At 41.0% G+C, this 20,658-nt stretch overlaps 1 protein-coding gene across 1 annotated transcript in view; it reads left to right on the top strand.

The window, feature by feature from the left end:
* iqsec3b (IQ motif and Sec7 domain ArfGEF 3b) overlaps nucleotides 1-20,658 on the top strand; it is a 67,279-nt gene that overhangs the window by 33,151 nt on the left and 13,470 nt on the right. The window contains exons 9-13 of the mRNA XM_056478855.1: nucleotides 4,535-4,674; nucleotides 6,952-7,077; nucleotides 7,176-7,275; nucleotides 14,229-14,387; nucleotides 19,914-20,003. Coding sequence (XP_056334830.1) covers nucleotides 4,535-4,674; nucleotides 6,952-7,077; nucleotides 7,176-7,275; nucleotides 14,229-14,387; nucleotides 19,914-20,003 — 615 coding nt within the window. The remainder of the gene's footprint in view (nucleotides 1-4,534; nucleotides 4,675-6,951; nucleotides 7,078-7,175; nucleotides 7,276-14,228; nucleotides 14,388-19,913; nucleotides 20,004-20,658) is intronic.

The raw sequence follows: 20,658 nt of genomic DNA, 5'->3' as shown, positions 1-20,658 counted from the left end.
TTCCACTAAGTGATACAGTTCGGTACGGCGACTTCCTCCCCCCTCCCCCCGTCCTCACTTTCATTCGTGACACCCAGGTCTTCACTTTGCGAACCGGTATCTTCCGTTTTCACTTTCGGGTTGAGGGCTGCGTCATCGTTGTTTGCCTAGAGCACCAGTTTAGTTTGCTCCGACCCTGAGTACGCTTTTATGGCCGTTTCCACTGTCAAAAGGTACCAAAAAGCGAACCGTACCATACCACTTTTTGGGTACCATTTCCAAAAGGTACCTAGCACAATAAATGGGTACCAAAATGCAGAACAAGACACACAGCTGAACGCTATTGGTTTACAGAGATACGTCAGTAGCGCATGCACAAGCAAGAGAATGAAAAGCATCATTTTTAAATACACAGCCGACACATTAAACCGTAATAATATATACAGATATTAATGAGCCATGGTCGACCCTTGCTCAAACAAACCTTGTCGTCGTCTTGATGAACAGCCACAAAACCAAGAAGAACAAAATCTGCCGTGCCCTGCTTTTGTTTTATGAGGCCATCTAAAAGCGCTTGCCACGTGTCTATATTTGAAATAACAAACTTCTTAAGCTCATAATAAAAACGTGCGTGTGATTATTGAAGTGCTTCTGACATCTGATCTTTTTAGAAACAGACCAATGCGAGAGAAGCGTGAAAAAACAAAGGAGCAAATGATTCTTTCAGCAACCTAAAAGATGAATAAACTGCCATGTTTAGCAATTATCATCACCTTTTGGACTATTATGAACTCGTAATGATGGAAATACTTTCTAACAAGAGTTTACACGTGCTGCTGAAGATTAAAGGCACAGATGAGAGGTTTGCTCTGACTGTGGGCTATATTGCGTGTTGTTTTTGAACACACATAAGGACTGAATGTATGCTGTGTGTAGTTTTTCTGTAATTGGTAACATATCGGAGACTGTAAGTGTCCATGCTTATAACCAGTAGGGGGTTCGGGTGGTTTGAACAACCCAACCCCCATGGCCAACAGGTCCAGAATTTGTTCTTTTAATTATTTTATGTAATAATAAAAAAAAAATAATAATAATATATATATATATATATATATATATATATATATATATATATATATATATATATATATATATATATATATATATATTATAATAAAGTGTCATTTTAAATAACAATGGCCAGTAATTCGAATACCATGGACCCTCAAAGCCAGTGATGCAAGTCACGTGACATAACCCATTGAGCGGTAATGTTTGATACGACATCCTCATCCATACTGAGTAAACAATATGGGTCGAAACGAGAAACAGAGACGGAAGAGAAAGCAGGCAGCAGAGTCATGGTAGCAAAATCTTGAACATATATTCAAAAAATATATGCCAAACGGGGTAAGGCTAACGTTACTTACTTTCAAACAGATGAGAATCTGTCGCAACCATGAGGTTCTACTAACTGGCTGAATTAGCTGGGACGTCCTGTAACTTATATTGGGCATTATTGATATGTCCCATGACCTCCCATTCCCTATTTTTGCCATTTATTTTTTTTTAATAAATAACTGTCCGATGAAGGCTTCACTACCAAGCGGAGTCATCAGCTGTCACTTCACAGCAAACGGTGCTAATCCTGTCAGGTCCGTATTTTTGAGGCTGTTTACACCTCATTCGTTTTATTCTGATCGGAAATAAACTCTGGAAACTTCAGAAGGTGGTCTGGGACGCATTCCAGATGAAACTGGACGGGTCTAATAATTTGATTTGAGACAAAATTAATTTAAATAAAATAAATAATGACCTGGAGAAAATATGACCTGCGCCTGTGTAGAGAAACACCTGCACTTTTACAGACAAACACACATAAAGTGCAAAATAATAAATAAATAAATAAATAAATAAATAAATAAATAAATAAATAAATAAATGAATAAATAAATAAGTAAATAAATAAATAAGTAAATAAATAAATAAATAAGTAAATAAATAAATAAGTAAGTAAATAAATAAATAAATAAGTAAATAAATAAATAAATAAATAAATAAATAAATAAATAAATAAATAAATGAATAAATAAATAAATAAATAAATGAATAAATAAATAAGTAAATAAATAAATAAGTAAATAAATAAATAAATAAGTAAATAAATAAATAAGTAAGTAAATAAATAAATAAATAAGTAAATAAATAAATAAGTAAATAAATAAATAAATAAATAAATAAGTAAATAAATAAATAAATAAATAAATAAATAAATAAGTAAATAAATAAATAAATAAATAAATACATACATACATACATACATACATACATACAGATTTACTCTAAGCATAAAACATGTCAATGAACAAAAAGTTCAAATAAGAATTTCGCATGCCATATTATATGAAAATGTTTGCATAATAATATGTTTGAATATAAATCACCTAATTAATATTCAAGCATGTGCTGCTGAGATAAACAACCATTTATACAATCTGAATAAAGCATATTTAAAAGCACTCTAAAAGTTAAAATAATTGTTATCAATATAATGCATATTGATTATCACAACATATTGCATTATTGAATATCGCTATTTACCTCTACGGGAAGTCCTAACAGTTCTTTCAGTCTTGACTAGTGCGGTTGAATGACTTTTGTCCTAGGAGCACTGTACCAATGTGGCAGCGGTATTGACGCAAACTCACAGTCTGTATGCATTATCTAGTGTACTGTATGTATCTATGGAATTCATCTAGTTGAGCCTCTAAATGTCACTGTAAGTTGAATACTAGTATCGTGACTATCTTGACTTTAACTTATATCTAGTCAAATATTATTCACTGTCATCATGGCAAAGATAAAGTAAATCAGTTATTAGAGATGAGTTATTAAAACTATTATGTGTAGAAATGTGTTAAAAACATCTCTCCGTTAAACAGAAATTGGGAAAAATAAACAGGAGGGCTAATAATTCTGACTTCAGCTGTATGTGTGCTGTTAATTAAAACTGTTTTGAGGTCACAGATCTAATATTTGATTTTAAATCTGGCCAATTTTTAATCAGCTTTCCGTCTTCATGTGTAAATTTGCATTTTCTGTCATATCAAGAGACATTTGATTATCTCTGAGAAGCGTAGGAGGTGTTTGTGTGTGTGTGTGTGTTTGTGTGTGTGTGTGTGTGTATGTGTCTTGGACTGATTCCTGGTCTCTGATCAAATAGTTTTTGATCTGTTCATTGCCTGCTTTCTGTGGATATAACAAACACATATGGTGTAGGAGAGCTGTTTATTAAAGTGAGATGTAAAGACACGTGGACTGGAGGAACATCAGAGCTGACTATTAGTCAAGCTCTGGTTTATTATGAGCTTTCCCATACTGTAGAGACAAATACAGTACGTCACTTATAAGGTACACAGTCAAACTTCGGCTTTTAAAGGAAGCTCATTTCCTTTATTTAATGCTAATTTAAATAGGAAGTTAACACTCATTTGATCCTAGTAACTGCCTAGCAACAATGAACATTACTCTAGCAACTTCCTAGCAACCACTTATTTGATCCCAGTAACTTCCTAGCAACCCCACTGTTTACTCTAGCAACCGCCTAGCAACCGCTCATTTAATCCTTATACCTGCCTAGCAACAAAACAGATTACCCTAGCAATTTCCTGCCACCACTTATTTGATCCCAGTACCTTTCTAGCAACCACACTGTTTACTCTAACAATGTCCTAGCAACCACTCTTTTGATCCTAGTATCTGCGTAGCAACGACCCAGATTATCCTAGCAACATCCTAGCAAACTACTTTTTAATCCGAGTAACTTCCTAGCAACCCCTTATTTGATCCTAGTCACTGCCTAGCAACCACACTCTTTACCCTAGCAACTGTCTAACAACCACTAATTTGATCCTAGTAACTGCCTAGCAACCACACAGATTACCCTTGCAACTTCCACGCAACCACTAACTTGATCCTTGGAATTGTCTAGCAACTACACAGATTACCCCAGCAACTGCCTAGCAACTATTCATTGGATCCCAGTAACTTCCTAGCAACCACCCAGATTATTTTAGGAGCTGCCTATCAACCACTCACTTGATCCAAGTAACTGCCTAGCAAAAACCCAGATTACCCTAGCAACCACCCATTTGATCTCAGTAACTGCCTTGCAACCACCTAGATTACCCCAGCAACTGCATAGCAACCACTCAATTGATCCTAGTAACTGCCTAGCAATAATCCAGACTACCTAGCAACATCCTAGAAACCACTAATTTGATCCTAGTAACTGCTTAGCAATCACCAGAATTACCCTAGTAACTGTGTAGCAACCACTCTTTTGACTCTAGTAACTGCCTAGCAACAACACCGATTACCCTAGCAACATCCTAGCAATCACTAATTTGATCCTAGTATCTGCTTAGCAATCACACTATATTCCCTAGCAACTGCCTAGTACCCACTCATTTGATCCTAGTAACTGCCTAGCAACAGCCCAGATTACCCTAGCAACTTTTTGGTCTGCTAATTAACTGAATAAACTGCCCTTCAGGAGTGGACGATGGAGCAGATATTCCGCGAGAGATGCTCGCTGGGATTTATGAGCGGATTCAGCAGCGGGAGCTTCGATCCAATGAGGACCACGTGACTTACGTTACCAGGGTGGAGCAGAGCATTCTGGGAATGAAGACGGTGAGTCAGTCCTCTACCAATTAAACACAAAGGTCATGTAAATCTGAAAAGTGCAACACCTTTCATTTCAGTCTGAGGCTGGAACAGATCTGAAAAGGTGATCACACTGAGATTCTATTAGACATTCATTAGCTGGACTAGCTCATTAACTTTACTATCACTCATACTAGTGTGATTTGAACAAACCTTAAAGCGACAGTTCACCCAAAACTGAAAATTCAGCCATTTCTTCACCCTTCACTCAAACCTATTTGAGTTTCTTTCTTTACTTCAACACAAAAGAAGATATTATGAAGAATGCTGGTAGCTGGAACTCATTGACGTCAATCCAAATTTTTTTCTACTATGAAAGTCAATGGAGTCAGCATGGTGGCTCAGTGGGTAGCACAATCGCCTCACAGCAAGCAGGCTGGGTCAGTTGGCATTTCTGTGTGGAGTTTGCATGTCCTCCCCGTGTTTGCGTGGGTCTCCTCCGGGTGCTCCGCTTTCCCCCACAAGTCCAACAACATGTGGTATTCACAGCCTTTCCCATGAAGCTCTAAACTGAGCTCAGGTACACTCTGTTTCTACTGATCACTCTTGAGATGTTTCAGCAGTTAAATTGGAGTTCACCTGTGGTAAATTCAGTTGATTGGACATGATTTGAAAAGGCATACACCTGTCTATTTAAGGTCCCAGGGTTGACAGTGCATGTCAAAGCACAAACCAAGCATGAAGACAAAGAAATTGTCTGTAGACCTCCGAGACAGGATTGTCTGGAGGCACAAGGCTGAGGAAGATTACAGAAAAATTTCTGCTGCTCTGAAAGTTCCACAGTGGCCTCCATCATCTGTAAGTGGAAGATTGGAAGTGGAACCACCAGGACTCTTCCTACAGCTGGCCGGCCATCTAAGCTGAGTGATCTGGGGAGAAGGGCCTTAGTCAGGGAGGTGATCAATAACCCGATGGTCACTCTGTCTGAGCTCCAACATTCTTCTGTGGTGAGAGGAGAACCTTACAGAAAGACAACCATCTGTGCAGCAATCCACCAATCAGGCCTGTATGGTAGAGTGGCCAAATGGAAGCCACTCCCCACCTGGAAATTGCTAAAAGGCATCTGAAGGACTCTCAGACCATCAGAAACTATATTATCTGCTCTGATGAGACTAAAATTGAACTGTTTGGAGTGAATGCCAGGCGTTAAATTTGGAGAAAACCAGGCACCGCTCATCACCAGGCTAATACCATCCCTACAGTGAAGCATGGTGGTGGCAGCATCATGGTGTGGGGATGTTTTTCAGCAGCGGGAACTGGAAGACTAGTCAGGATAGAGGGAAAAATGAATGCAGCAATGTAGAGACATCCTGAATGAAAACCTGCTTCAGAGTGCTCTTGACCTCAGACTGGGGCGACGGTTCATCTTCCAGCAGGACAATGACCCAAAGCACACCACCAAAATATCAATAGAGTGGCTTCACAACAACTAGTGAATGTCCTAGAGTGGCCCAGCCAGAGCCCAGACCTAAATCCTATTGAACATCTCTGGAGAGATTTGAAAATGGCTGCACACCGCCGCTTCCCATTCAACCTAATAGAGTTTGAGAGGTACTGCAAAGAGGAATGGCCAAACATTCCCAAATACGTCTGTACATGTGATTCTTCAGGGTCTTATTTTTTAATGAATTTGCAACAATTTCAAAAAATCTCTCTTCACATTGTCATTGTGGGGTATTGTGTGTAGAATGTTGAGGAAATCAGTTAATTTAATCCATTTTGCAATAAGGCTGTAACATAAAACAAATGTTGAAAAAGTGAAGCGCTATGAATATTTTCCAGATGCACTTATATTCAAAGTTATTGCTCAAAGTAAATTATTTCAACAACAGCTATCAATAACTGACAAGTACTGAGTCTGCCTTCTAATGAGAGAAATGTCCTTTTTCAACTTAAATGAAAAACTTTCCTTAGTCAGAAGTTTGATCAACGAAAGTAAAAAATAAGCTAGCGACATTCACATTACAGTTTCTGGTCATTCATCTCTGCCACCTCTGTATGCTAACAGCTGTGTGAATCAGTTTATCAGTGTGTGAGCTATAAAAGCAGGACTCATTAGTTAGCTGCTGTAATTTCAGATTTCACATGACAGCGCTGCTAAACATTGTACCTCAGCATGAAATATTAATTCCTGTCTCCAGCCGACGCTGTATCAGACATCCGCATGTTCATTTCCTGTGCTGATGTAGGCTGAGACTTCTGGACTCAATCCACTCGATATTCAATCTTTCTTTGTTTCTTCAGATCCTGTCGGTTCCTCACCGCAGGCTGGTGTGCTGCAGTCGACTCTATGAGGTCACGGATGTAAATAAACCGCAGAAACAGGCTTCACATCAGAGGGAGGTCTTCCTCTTCAATGACCTGATAGTGGTGAGACAGACACATTCATCAAAACTTACTGTTTTTCATGTGCACACTGAAAATGCAAAGTAAGATATGACTGTTTTACTTTTTTTATGATGCAATAGATCCTAAAACTGTGTCCTAAGAAGAAGACTGCTGCCACATATACGTTCTGCAAGGCTATGGGTTTACTGGGAATGCAGTTTCATCTGTTTGAGAACGAGTGTAAGAATATAAACACACACAAACTTTGTTATATAACAAAGATAGTGAAATTAGTCTAAAATAAAATCAAAATAATCAAAAATAATAATAATAATAATAATAAAAGTATTTGTTTATTTTTTACTGTTATATATATATATATATATATATATATATATATATATATATATATATATATATATATATATATATATATATATGCAGTGGAAACAGAATGAATATTGTGTCTGACTCCCATGAGCTTGGAGGATGTCATGGATTGGTCAGGCTCTCACGACCCCCACTCACGAAGATCACCATCACCTGACTTCTAATGAGCACACAGCTGCATCACATTCACGAGCACCAGATAAAAGCACAGCACTCCAGTCGCTCATTGTCCGGGCTCGTCTCGACGAAAGCGGACAACTGAGCGACCACTCAGCGTAGTCATCCTCAGCTAAAACAAACGATTTACTTACCTGTTCTCTTTGTATTCCTCCTAGTCTTCCTGGTCCTCCCGAATCGTCCTGTCTTCCAGTCCTTCCAAGTCTGTGTCATCCTCTGTCAGCTGTATCTGGTGTGTGCTGTCCATCCTCGTGTATTCCTGTTACCCAGCCACGGAGGAAAAGACCCCAACATCATTCCTGATCCTCCTGGCTATCCTTCATGTGCTCCTTGTTGTCATTTAATAAACACCCTAACGTTTCCTTACCTCTGTCTCCTGTCCGCTTCATAACAGAAGCCCGGACCTATAACGACGACAACATGAGCACCCTCGATCACTTTCAAGAGCTGGTGGACCAGTTGAAGCGGATTCTACAGCCACCAGCTCCACTTTCCAACGCACCACCAGCACCGAGCACTTCCGCCTCCACAGTTTCTTCTTCGGCCCTTCCTTCCAGTCCCATGGCCCGACCAGCGCCCTACTCAGGCGGAGCGGGGGAGTGCAATGGTTTTCTGTTACAATGTTCCCTCATATTCGAAATGCAACCTTCTCTATATCCCACAGATAAGTCAAAGATCGCCTACATCGTATCACTACTCTCTGGACCTGCACTTAAATGGGCTGAGACGATCTGGAACCAAGCCGGGCCGGTCATGAATTCCATCACTACCTTCACGGAGTATTTCAAAGAGGTGTTTGGACGTTCTGATGGGGAAGTAGCCGCTGGAGAGCAGCTGTATCATCTAAAGCAAGGTACTCTATCTACACAGGAATATGCTCTCCGGTTTCGCACTCTAGCAGCTGCAAGTGGATGGAATGAGAGATCGTTGTTGACCACGTACCGGCTCGGCTTGGAACCCACTCTCCGAATCCAGCTGGCCACATTAGATGATACAATGGGTCTGGAGAGATTCATCCAACATTCTCTCCGATGTTCCGATCGTCTCCGTTCCTATCAACAGGACACCATCACCCCCTCGTCTGCACTCCTCCAATCGCCTGAGTCAACAGCCTCTCCAGAACCAGAACCCATGATAATAGAGTCTGGAAGACTGACATCAGCGGAACGACAGAGGAGGCTGACCCGGGGTCTGTGTCTATACTGCGGTGTCAGTGGACACACCCGTATGGAGTGTCCCCTTCGTCCCATTCGGACTTCAGTGAGTGTATTCAGTACGAATATTGAACAATGTAAACCACTTACTACCACCGTACAAATAACTACTGCCTCTATTTCTCTCCTTGTCACAGCCCTCATCGACTCCGGGTCAGCAGGGAACTTCATCTCCCAATCCCTCTGTCGTCAACTCCACCTCCGTACTGAGGCGTCCTCGCATATATACCAGATACAACCGATAACCCAGTGTACTCGATCTTCGACCCGTATCCATCGACAATGCGAAGACATCCTTCTTCAAGTGGGGCTGTTACATCAAGAGAGGATTCAATTTCTGGTTCTGGAGGGTGCAAATATGGACATCATTCTAGGGCGCCCGTGGCTGGTGAAGCACGATCCCATCATCTCTTGGGGCACAGGAGAGATAAAGAAATGGGGATCTGGATGTACACCTACCTGTTTTCCAAATCTCCCTCTTCAAGGTCGGAACCCCATTTCTTTGTTTGCAACATCGGTCGAGAGCCCTCCTGAGAAGCAGTCTATCCACATTCCTAAGGAGTACAGCTCCTTTCATGATGTCTTCTGCCCCAAGAGAGCTTCCCAGCTACCGCCGCATCGGCCATGGGACTGCGCGATCGACCTAGTTCCAGATGCCCAGTTGCCAAGAGGTAGGATCTACCCGCTCTCGCTTCCAGAGAATCAGGCAATGGAAGATTACATAAGGGAGGCTCTGAGTCAGGGGTACATACGTCACTCAAAATCACCAGCCGCCTCAAGCTTCTTCTTTGTGGCCAAGAAGGACGGAGGGCTGCGTCCATGCATCGACTACAGGGTCCTAAATAACGGTACAGTAAAATACCGATATCCCCTTCCTCTGGTACCAGCCGCTTTGGAACAGCTCCGAGAAGCTAAAGTCTTCACTAAATTGGACCTCCGCAGCGCGTATAATCTGATAAGAATACGTGAGGGGGACCAATGGAAGACAGCATTCGTGACCCCTACTGGCCACTATGAATATGAGGTCATGCCTTACGGTCTGGTCAACGCCCCCTCCGTATTCCAAAACTTCATTCATGAAGTCCTCCGGGAGTTTCTTCACCACTTTGTAATAGTGTACATAGATGACATCCTCATTTACTCCCGGAGTGAGGCCGAACATCGCCAACACGTTGCGGAGGTCCTACACACATTGAGAGAACATCACCTCTACCTCAAAGCGGAGAAATGCTCATTCCACCAGAAGTCGATTCATTTCTTGGGATACATCATTGATCAAACCGGTATACGTATGGATGGGAAGAAAATTGAGGCTGTTCTATCCTGGTCAGAACCCACTTCCATTAAGGAGCTCCAGAAGTTTCTTGGGTTTGCTAACTTTTATAGACGGTTTATCAAGGACTACAGCAGGATTACATCACCTCTCACTAATCTCCTCAAGGGTAAACCCAAAGGACTGGAGTGGACCAAAGAAGCAGCCGCAGCCTTCCGCCTTCTTAAGAAGGAGTTCACAAGGGCCCCACTCCTGACTCATCCTGACCCAAATCTTCCTTTCGTGGTGGAAGTGGACGCATCCACCACCGGCGTCGGGGCAGTATTATCTCAACATCATGATACACCGCCCCGACTGCATCCCTGTGCCTATTTCTCTCGGAAGTTGAGCCCGGCGGAGCAGAATTACAGCATAGGAGACAGGGAGCTGCTAGCAATCAAGCTAGCCTTGGAGGAGTGGCGTCACTGGTTGGAGGGAGCCAAACATCCGTTCCAGGTGATCACAGATCACAAAAACCTCCAATATATCAAAGAGGCCAAGAGACTATGTCCACGTCAAGCCAGATGGTCACTTTTCTTCTCACGTTTTGATTTCTCCATTTCCTATCGTCCAGGACCCAAGAATCTAAGAGCAGACGCTCTCTCTCGTTTACACGAGCATCACGATCATGAAGAACTCCCAACGAAGATTCTTCCCGAACACATCTCCATTTGTCCGATCACCTGGAACGCTCCTCCAGTCGTTGCCACTCCGGAAGCCCCTGCTCCGCCGGGATGCCCTCCTCATCGGCAGTTCATACCACCTGAACACCGGGTAGATCTGATCCACTCCTTACATACCTCGCTAGGCACTGGACATCCAGGGATCAACAATACTCTCTCGCTAGTATCCCAACGATTCTGGTGGCCAAACATGGCAAGGGATGTGAGGCAATATGTTCAGGGCTGTAAGGACTGTGCCCAATCCAAGAGCCCACGTCATCTACCCGCTGGAAAGCTCCATCCCTTGCCGATTCCGAACCGTCCCTGGTCACACCTAGGAGTGGACTTTATCACTGATCTCCCTTCGTCAGAAGGTAATACCTGTATTCTAGTCATAGTAGATAGATTCTCAAAGTTTGTCAAACTAATCCCTCTGAAAGGTCTTCCCACAGCCTTTGAAACAGCCGACAATATCTTTAATCAAGTCTTCAGGTCATTTGGTATTCCAGAAGATATTGTGTCGGACAGAGGTCCACAGTTCATCTCACGTCTATGGAAAGCCTTCTTCAAGCTCCTAGGTGTGGCCGTCAGCCTCTCTTCTGGATATCATCCCCAAACCAACGGGCAGACAGAGAGGAAGATTCAGGAGGTGGGACGGTTCCTGAGGACCTTCTGCAGTGGTCACCAGAGCTCCTGGAGCCAGTATTTGGGCTGGGCAGAATATGCCCAAAATTCACTGCGGCAACCCTCCACCGGACTCACGCCATTCCAGTGCGTCCTGGGCTTCCAACCACCGCTCTTTCCCTGGGATGGCGAACCATCTGATGTCCCCGCAGTGGATCACTGGTTCCGGGAGAGCGAGAGAGTCTGGGACGAGGCTCATCAACATCTGCAGAGGGCAGTCCGTCGAAGCAAGGTAACCGCCGATAGAAGAAGGTCTGAAGAACCCAGATACACACCCGGACAAAAGGTGTGGCTATCCACCCGGGACATACGCATGCGACTGCCCTCTCGCAAGTTAAGTCCCCGATTTGTTGGTCCCTTCACCATCGTGGAACAGGTTAACCCCGTCACCTACAAACTACAATTACCCTCTCACTACCGTATTCACCCTACATTCCACGTATCACTCCTGAAACCCTATCACGATCCTGTTCTTCCCTCCACAGAGCCTGACCACGAAGAGGAACCCCCTCCTCCACTGCTCCTAGAAGAAGGAGCCGTCTACGCAGTGAAGGAGATCTTGCGTTCCCGACGTCGTGGTGGCCAGTTGGAGTACCTGGTGGACTGGGAAGGGTACGGCCCCGAAGAAAGGACATGGGTTCCCAGAGCTGATATTCTCGATCCTAGTCTCATGGTGGAGTTTCATGAGAGCCACCCTGAGTTCCCAGCGCCTAGAGGCAGAGGGAGACCACCACGGCGTCGGAGGTGTCGGCCCTCAGGAGCGGGCCCTGGGGAGGGGGGTACTGTCATGGATTGGTCAGGCTCTCACGACCCCCACTCACGAAGATCACCATCACCTGACTTCTAATGAGCACACAGCTGCATCACATTCACGAGCACCAGATAAAAGCACAGCACTCCAGTCGCTCATTGTCCGGGCTCGTCTCGACGAAAGCGGACAACTGAGCGACCACTCAGCGTAGTCATCCTCAGCTAAAACAAACGATTTACTTACCTGTTCTCTTTGTATTCCTCCTAGTCTTCCTGGTCCTCCCGAATCGTCCTGTCTTCCAGTCCTTCCAAGTCTGTGTCATCCTCTGTCAGCTGTATCTGGTGTGTGCTGTCCATCCTCGTGTATTCCTGTTACCCAGCCACGGAGGAAAAGACCCCAACATCATTCCTGATCCTCCTGGCTATCCTTCATGTGCTCCTTGTTGTCATTTAATAAACACCCTAACGTTTCCTTACCTCTGTCTCCTGTCCGCTTCATAACAGAGGACTGCATCCATACATCTCTGCAATGACTCAAATCACTTATTAATAAAGTCATCTGGAATGGCAAAGAAAGCGTTCTTGCAGGACTCCCAGAGTTCATCAAGATTCTTTGGATTCATCTTCAATGCCTCCTCTTTCATCTTACCCCAGACATGCTCAATAATGTTCATGTCTGGTGACTGGGCTGGCCAATCCTGGATCACCTTGACCTTCTTTGCTTTCAGGCACAGATGTGGGGCTGAAGTATGAGAATGAGCGCTATCCTGCTGAAGAATTTGCCCTCATACTGAATGTAACCCCAAACCATGATTTTTCCTTCACCAAACTTGACTGATTTCTGTGAGAATCTTGGGTCCATGCGGGCTCCAAGTGGTCTTCTGTAGTATTTGTGATGATTTGGATGCAGCTCAACAGATGATTCATGGGAAAAATCTACCTTCTGCCACTTTTCCAAATGATCAACTAGAATATTCAAGATATTATTTGTTGCTCTTACAAATGAAAATATGGTTGGTTGGTCTATTTTATTAATATTCTATTAAGAGTCATGAATAAATATGAATAAAATATATATTTTTACATAATAATACTTATTTCTTAAAATTTTGTAGTAAATTTTTACTTCTTATTATTATTGAATTTAACTTTTTATTTAATTCTTTTTCCAAAACATCCCCTTCCCCAACAGTTGAGCCCCTTACAGAGAAGTGAATGAAAAATTAATAATATAAAAATGTAAAATTAAATGATAAAAATGATACAAAATGAATAAATAAAGCGTACTGCCATCATAAATTCTTTTCAGGGGATACATTTGTACATCAAGTTACATTGTGTCACATTCTAGTTACCTCAAATTACATTGGTGTATGATAGGCTAATTAACCTCTAAATGTACACATCGAAACATCTTGTAATACTTTTCCACCTCTTCAGAAAACTATGTACTATATTTAAGTATTATTGTATTCTATATGTATACTATATCTAAGTATTATTAAAATAAATAAACAAACTAAATTTTAGATCACCTTATATATAATTCAGATCAACGTTGCTAACATTTTGTGCATTTTAATGGAAGTTTAGAATTATATAAATATGTTTTGTGCTTTAAACTATATCTAAATAAACAGTGCCTTCAAAACATTTGGAAATGCCTTAGCCAAAGTGGAGTTATAGATAATGGGATCATTTATATATTCAAATGATTTGTAGTTATGACATTTTAAAGCAGTAACACATTAAACTACTATGGAGGAAATATATTTTTCTTCTGAAGATTTTATTGCTGAACCCAACAGTTGTGCTCTCTATATAAAGTAAAGTTATTTCTAACGCATTTATAACGTATCTCTAAAATGTATTCTGATTGGTCTGTTGTTCTGTCAGTCAATCTGTGAAGTTTATACACAGCCAAAAATGAACAAATTTACAAATCCCCAGAGCAGGATCTCACTGAGTATTTTGTTGTGACACATACAATGTTTTTGATCACAGATTATCCTCATGGAATCACGATATTGTCTCCGTTCTCGTCGGAGAAGAAGCAGGTGGTGAGTTTCTGCTCTCAGAGCGCCGACGAGCTGCTCAAGTTCATAGAGGACCTGAGAGAGAGCATCGCAGAAGTGGCAGAGATGGAGCAAATCCGCATTGAGTGTGAGTGTCTCTCTACATTACTGCACGCTCATTTATCCATGATCACATGCTTTAGAGTAGCCATAATCACATTAAATAAAATACACTGTAAAAATGCTGGGTTGTTGGGTCAAATATGGAAGAACTCAGAGGTTTTTTTCTTGTTAGCTCACAATTTTATTCTTTGGATGAGCAATTAATCCGTGATTTTTAATCCACAGATTTTTTGTTTGTTTGTTTTGGTAATCTTCAATCAAATCTGACAATTTGCTTCTGCAATTGGAGTGGTGGTTCTTCTCTGATGATGTCATTCACAATATTCTTAACCACGCCCCTTTTACCGTTAGTTTGCTTTGAGGGAATGATGCGCAAAAAGAAAGCCCCGCCCCCTACTCAATATTGTGTTTAAGTTGGAAGTATACTAACATACAGAAATAAAAGATTCTGTTCAGGCGAACTTTAATTTAAGAAAATTAACCCAGCATTGTCTATATTTGACCCAACATTGGGTTACATTCATTGATTTTTCTTTCAGCTTAGTCCCTGATTCATCAGGGGTCGCCACTGTGGAATGAACCGCCAACTATTCCAGCATATGTTTTAAGCAGAGGATGCCCTTCCAGCTGCAACCCAGTACTGGGAATCACCAATACACTCTCACATTCACACACACACACACTCATACACTACAGCCAATTTAGTTTATTAAATTCACCTACTGTATAGCGCATGTCTTTGGACTGTGGGGGAAACCGGAGCACCCGGAGGAAACCCACGCCAACACGGGGAGAACATGCAAACTCCACACGGAAATGCCAACTGCCAACTAGCGACCTTCTTGCTGTGAGGCAACAGTGCTAACCACTGAGCCATCGTGTCGTCATTTGGTTACAGTCATTAATTTTCCTTTGGGTTAGTCTTCGATTTATCAGGGGTCGCCACAGCGGAATGAACCGCCAACTATTCCAGCATATGTTTTACGCAGCGGATGCCCTTCCAGCTAAACCCAGTACTGAAAAACATTGGGTTATAACAACCCATAATATTTTTGAGCATATGAATCTGTTTTTAAAAAATCATTTGGTTTCTTTTCCATTTTGTAGGACACCAAGTTGTGCAAACATGCCCTAAAATGGCATCACTACAGTACAATATTGTCCATATATTTTAGTAACAGCAGCTACATTAACACAAATCCAAATTATCATTTGTATTTGGACTCCAAAATGACAGACCACATCTATGAATTAGACAAGTCAGATGAATGTTTTACTTGGATTTTATGGGGAGGTTTAAATCTTTTGTAATCTGATCAATAGGATTTGTGAACACTCAACTGGATTAAAAACTGAAGCTGGAAAGTTTTGCGCATGTACAATAGACACAAAAATGGTGTAATGCTGTAAAACGTATGGCGCACAAAACAAGGTCATTGATGAACGTAATAAATATTTGTTCCATTTTAAATTAGTTGAGGTTTTTATAGTTTTAATGTTGATTTGAATTTTGTTGTGTGGTTTGTTTGTTTTTTCTTCATTTAAATTCATTAGAACTAAACCGGAGTCCCTTTAAGGCTGTATTCTATAGTCTTTGGTTAAACTAAATGAAAATAAGTAAAATCTAAAATGTAATATAAATATTTTAGTAATTTACATGCCATTTAAAGGTGCCCTGGAATTGTTTTAGAGAGTACATCTAAGATCAGAAACATTGTGCCATTTGGTCAGGGTATACATTTTACAATCATTTTGCAATAATTTAAATATGGTTCATTTGAATCAATTCACGGTGGCTTAGTGGTCGCCTCGCATCAAGAAGGTTGCTGGTTCAAGTCCCAGCTGGGTCAGTTGGCATTTCTGTGTAAAGTTTGCATGTTCTTCCCGTGTTGGCGTGGGTTTCCTCCGAGTGCTCCGGTTTCCCCCACAGTCCAAAGACATGCGCTATACAGTAGGTGAATTGAATAAACTAAATTGGCTGTGGTGTATGAGTGTGCGTGTGAATGTGAAAGTGTACGGGTGTTTTCCAGTACTTGGTTGTAGCTGGAAGAGCATCCACTGAACAACAAAACATATGCTGGAATAGTTGGCGGTTCATTCCGCTGTGGCAACCCCCTGATAAACAAGGGACTAAGCTGAAGGAAAATAAATCAATCAATCAATCAATTCAGGATTTAAGCTCTGTAAGCCCCTCCCCTCCATAAGCTAGCTCTTCTCCAATTTGTCAGCTGTCGAAGTGTGTTTTGATTGGTCTTACAGTATATATATTCTCAGTCTGAAATAAAATACCCATTGCAGAGCGTTTGTATGTCACTGGAGGCATGGATTAAAGATGCAGTAGGTGATTGTCTTCAGAAACATTTTTTGTTGTGCTGGTGGAAAGTCTCTTCACATTCTAGTAGTAATGATTAAAATAAATGATGTAAATGTATTTATATGTGTTTTTATACTCTGGGCAAAGCGTAAAACAAAAAAATGTTCGTCCAACTAAATATTGTCAGGCTGATAATTCCCTTAATTCTGATAAGTAGCTCAAACTGTGTCAACAAATGAGGAGTTCAGATGCAAAAACCTCTAAATGCCGTCTGAAATGTTCTCCTTAAATGACAATTTATCTCAACCTCCTATGTTTATGTTGAGTTTTTTCACTTGAAAGGCAATGATTAGAACTTATCTGTCTCTATAAATGTAAAATTATTGAGCCTACCCACAAGAGTTGAAGAAAAATGATAGTTTTAGAAGAAAATATCAAATGGCTTTTAGAGGTTTTTGCATCTTAACTCTTCAAATGTATTTGTATATCTGCGGATCTCTTTTTACGCAGATCCACTATTTGCACGCACACACACGCACCGTGCATTCATGTGCACATGAGACAAGAGAGAGAGAGCGGTAAAAACAAATGCTGAATCAATATTGGAGTTAGTTTTGTATGCTGGAGGAAGGACGACACCATGGCTGAAGCATTTCTTTTAGACAGGTAATGTTCTGTTTTAAACTATTTTAGTCACGCAAAGCTGATGCAGATTGTGTTGTGTTACGAATGGGTTAAATGCACGGAAGTGTTGTTCAGCCACTGAAATCTTCCATGGAAAGCTTGATGTGTCTATTTTTAGTTTCATACGGGCACAGTTTCAAATTTACAGCATTGTGTAGATTTTTATTTAGTTTAACAACAAAACATCAGTAATGGCCCGTTTCCACTGAGTGGAACGGTACGGTTCGGTTTGGTACGCTTTTATGGCCGTTTCCACTGTCAAAAGGCATACCGAATCGAACCATACCGTACCACTTTTTTGGCACCCTTTCGAAAGGGTACCAAACACGAGAAAGGGTACCAAAAGGCGGAGCCACACGCGCAGCTGAACGCTATTGGTTTACAGAGATACGTCACTCGCTTACGCAACAAGCCAGAATGAAAACAAAAAACCCGCCATGTTTAAAATACAAACACAACAAGAGATTACAGCGGAATTATAAATACATATAATAATGAGCCATGGTCAATCTGGGCTCAAACAAACCTTGTCGTCGTCTTGATGAACAGCCACAAAGCCAAGAAGAAGAGCAGATTTACCCTGTGCCTCGTAGTTTTTTATGAGCCAGTCAGAGCCGCGAGCGGTTTCGCTGTCTTGCTAGCACTCGGGCACGTCTAACATTATATCTGAAATAACAAACTTCTTGAGCTGATGATAATAACCTGTGCTTGATTATTGAGGTGCTTTTGAAACCCGATCCTGTCAGACACTGACAAACGCGAGAGTGAAGCGCGAAGAAACAAAGGAGAAGCCGGAAAAAGGAGCACATTAGTATTCAGCAAACATGAACAAAATGGCATGTATAACTGACTTTTTATCTTCACCTTTTGGACTAATATGAACCAGGAATGATGAAATTACTCTCTAACAGAGGCTACATGTGCTGCTGAAGATTACAGACACAGATAAGAGGTTTTCACTGAATGTAGGCTATATTTTGTGTTGTTTTGAACCTAAATATGGATGAAATGTCTGATATAAGTAGTTCTTCTGTAGTTGGTAACATATCGGAGACTGTAAGGGGCTGTATGTGTTTATATATGTTCATTTATTTAGTTATGTAATATAATTACAGACATTACAGTAGGCTGTGCCATTGATCTGCAGTTATAATCAACTCATGTTCATTGAAAAGTTAGTAATAAACATTTCTACACAAGTATTTATGTGTGTAAAAGCATCTGTTTTGTGAGAAGTGCTTCTCATATGATATGTGAACGACCTGTACAGCTTTATTGCAGACATTTCCTCGAGCGAGAATGACGTCGACTGAAACTTTCTGTCATACACCACGCCCACCAAAAGGGTACCCTTGTTAGTCGAAACGCAATCCTGATAAAGGTGACCCGTACCAAACCGAACTGTACTGTACCAGTCAGTGGAAACGAGCCATAAATAGCGCTATTCCGCCTAGCCCGCTTTACTGAGGTGAACTTGGTTTTATCTTCACATTGGTTCATTTTTAAACAATGACAACCTGTGACGGGTCCCTATGTTGTTTACCGCTACTTTGAATATTCGGTCTGAAATAGCATGTAAGTATGGCTCAGTAATAAGTGTAAGTATGTTTCAAAGATATTATGCTAACCGGTTAGCATTGTGGCAGATCACCTACTGCACCTTTAAGCAAATGTATTACTTTGATCATCTTGAGGTAAATCGCTAGCAGGCAAAAGATTTGAAAATATAAAGACTCGTTTAGACGATTCATAGCCGACCCGTTTGAGTGACAATATCTATATCATTCATGCACTTCTTTTTGTATTGCCAATGTTTACATTAAAGACATGCTACGTTGCAAACTGCACATAAGACGTCTTTCAAAAACCCATAATGACCTGCTCTTTAACAGCTTGCAATAGTTCATGCAAAGGGGACCTGTTATGCCCCCTTTTGCAAGACGTTAAATAAGTTTCTGATGTCACTAGAGTGTGTATGTGGAGTTTTACCTCAAAATACAACATAAATAATGTTTTAAAAACTGCCCCTTTTAGGCTTTGATCCTAAATGTGCCGTTTTGGTGACTGTCGCTTTAAATTCAAATGAGATTGTGCTCCCAGGCCTCTTTTCAAAAGGGGGCGGAGCTTAAAACGCCTGTGAGTCACCATAGGCAGCAGATTCAAAACTCTAATGGCAGATGGCTGCTTCTCACTCAGGGCTGTTTATGCTAATGAGGGAGAGGTGGTCTCTAATGGGCGGGGCTTTCCCTCTCTGATGACACGTACAAAGAGAGAATGTCAATCAAAGTGTTTCTGTTTAATCCCCTTATTAACGTGATTTTTGCATAATAGGTCTCCTTTAAAGCATGCTGTATTACAGATCATTGCATGTTTTCCTCATCCCAGGTTGTTTATTACCACTATACATAATTGATATATTATTCTTAACGTTTTAATTCATTATCATCACCTAAAGGTTTGGTTGAATGGAAATGAATCCTCAGTGGTTTGAATGCCACGCTCATGGGCAATATTGTGGGCGTCTTTAAAGTGAATTATGTATGTGCTTCTTAGGGGAACTAGAAAGACAACAGGTTGTGAGAAATCAAACTAACAAGAACGGCACACAACTGGACATCCACGCCGGACCTAGTTCTGCTTCAGGTACACACAATAACACACATATTCACACATATACAGTTGAAGTCAAAATTATTAGCCCTCCGGTGAATTTGTTTTTCTTTTTCAAGTATTTTCCAAATGACGTTTAACAGAGCAAGAAATTTTAAGCAGTATCTCTGATAATATTTTTTCTTCTGGAGAAAGTCTTATTTGTTTTATTTCGGCTAGAATAAAAGCAGTTTTTAATTTTTAAAAACCATTTTAAGGTCAAAATTATTAGCCCCCTTAACTCTGAGGTTGCCAGATCACCGAGGTGTGACCAGCATCTGTTTTTGTCTTATCAGTGTCAGACACTAAGAATACTCTGTTGTTTTTGGTCAAACAAAGAAGTGTTACACACCATTCAAATCTGTTGTCTACGTTTTTTTCTGTACACTCACAATAACAACAAACGTGTGTGTTCTTGCAAAATAAGGAAAATAAACAGTGTGTGCGTTCTTTCTTTTGTCTCTCCGTGAACTTTTTAGCACGCGTCACTAAAATGCACTGAAACTCTGCGAAAACAAAACACACAGACATGAGACATACATCTATAGAAAGCTTGAAATGCACCGAGTGCATGTTGAAAATAAATATTGTTTGATAAAGTAATCAGTCTGAAATCAACACTATGGCCCAATCCCAATTCTACCCCTTA

The sequence above is a fragment of the Danio aesculapii genome, chromosome 18 (assembly GCF_903798145.1).
Source record: "Danio aesculapii chromosome 18, fDanAes4.1, whole genome shotgun sequence".
Taxonomy (NCBI): domain Eukaryota; kingdom Metazoa; phylum Chordata; class Actinopteri; order Cypriniformes; family Danionidae; genus Danio; species Danio aesculapii.
Note: the sequence above shows the minus strand (reverse complement) of the source record. Positions and strands in the feature narration are given on the sequence as shown.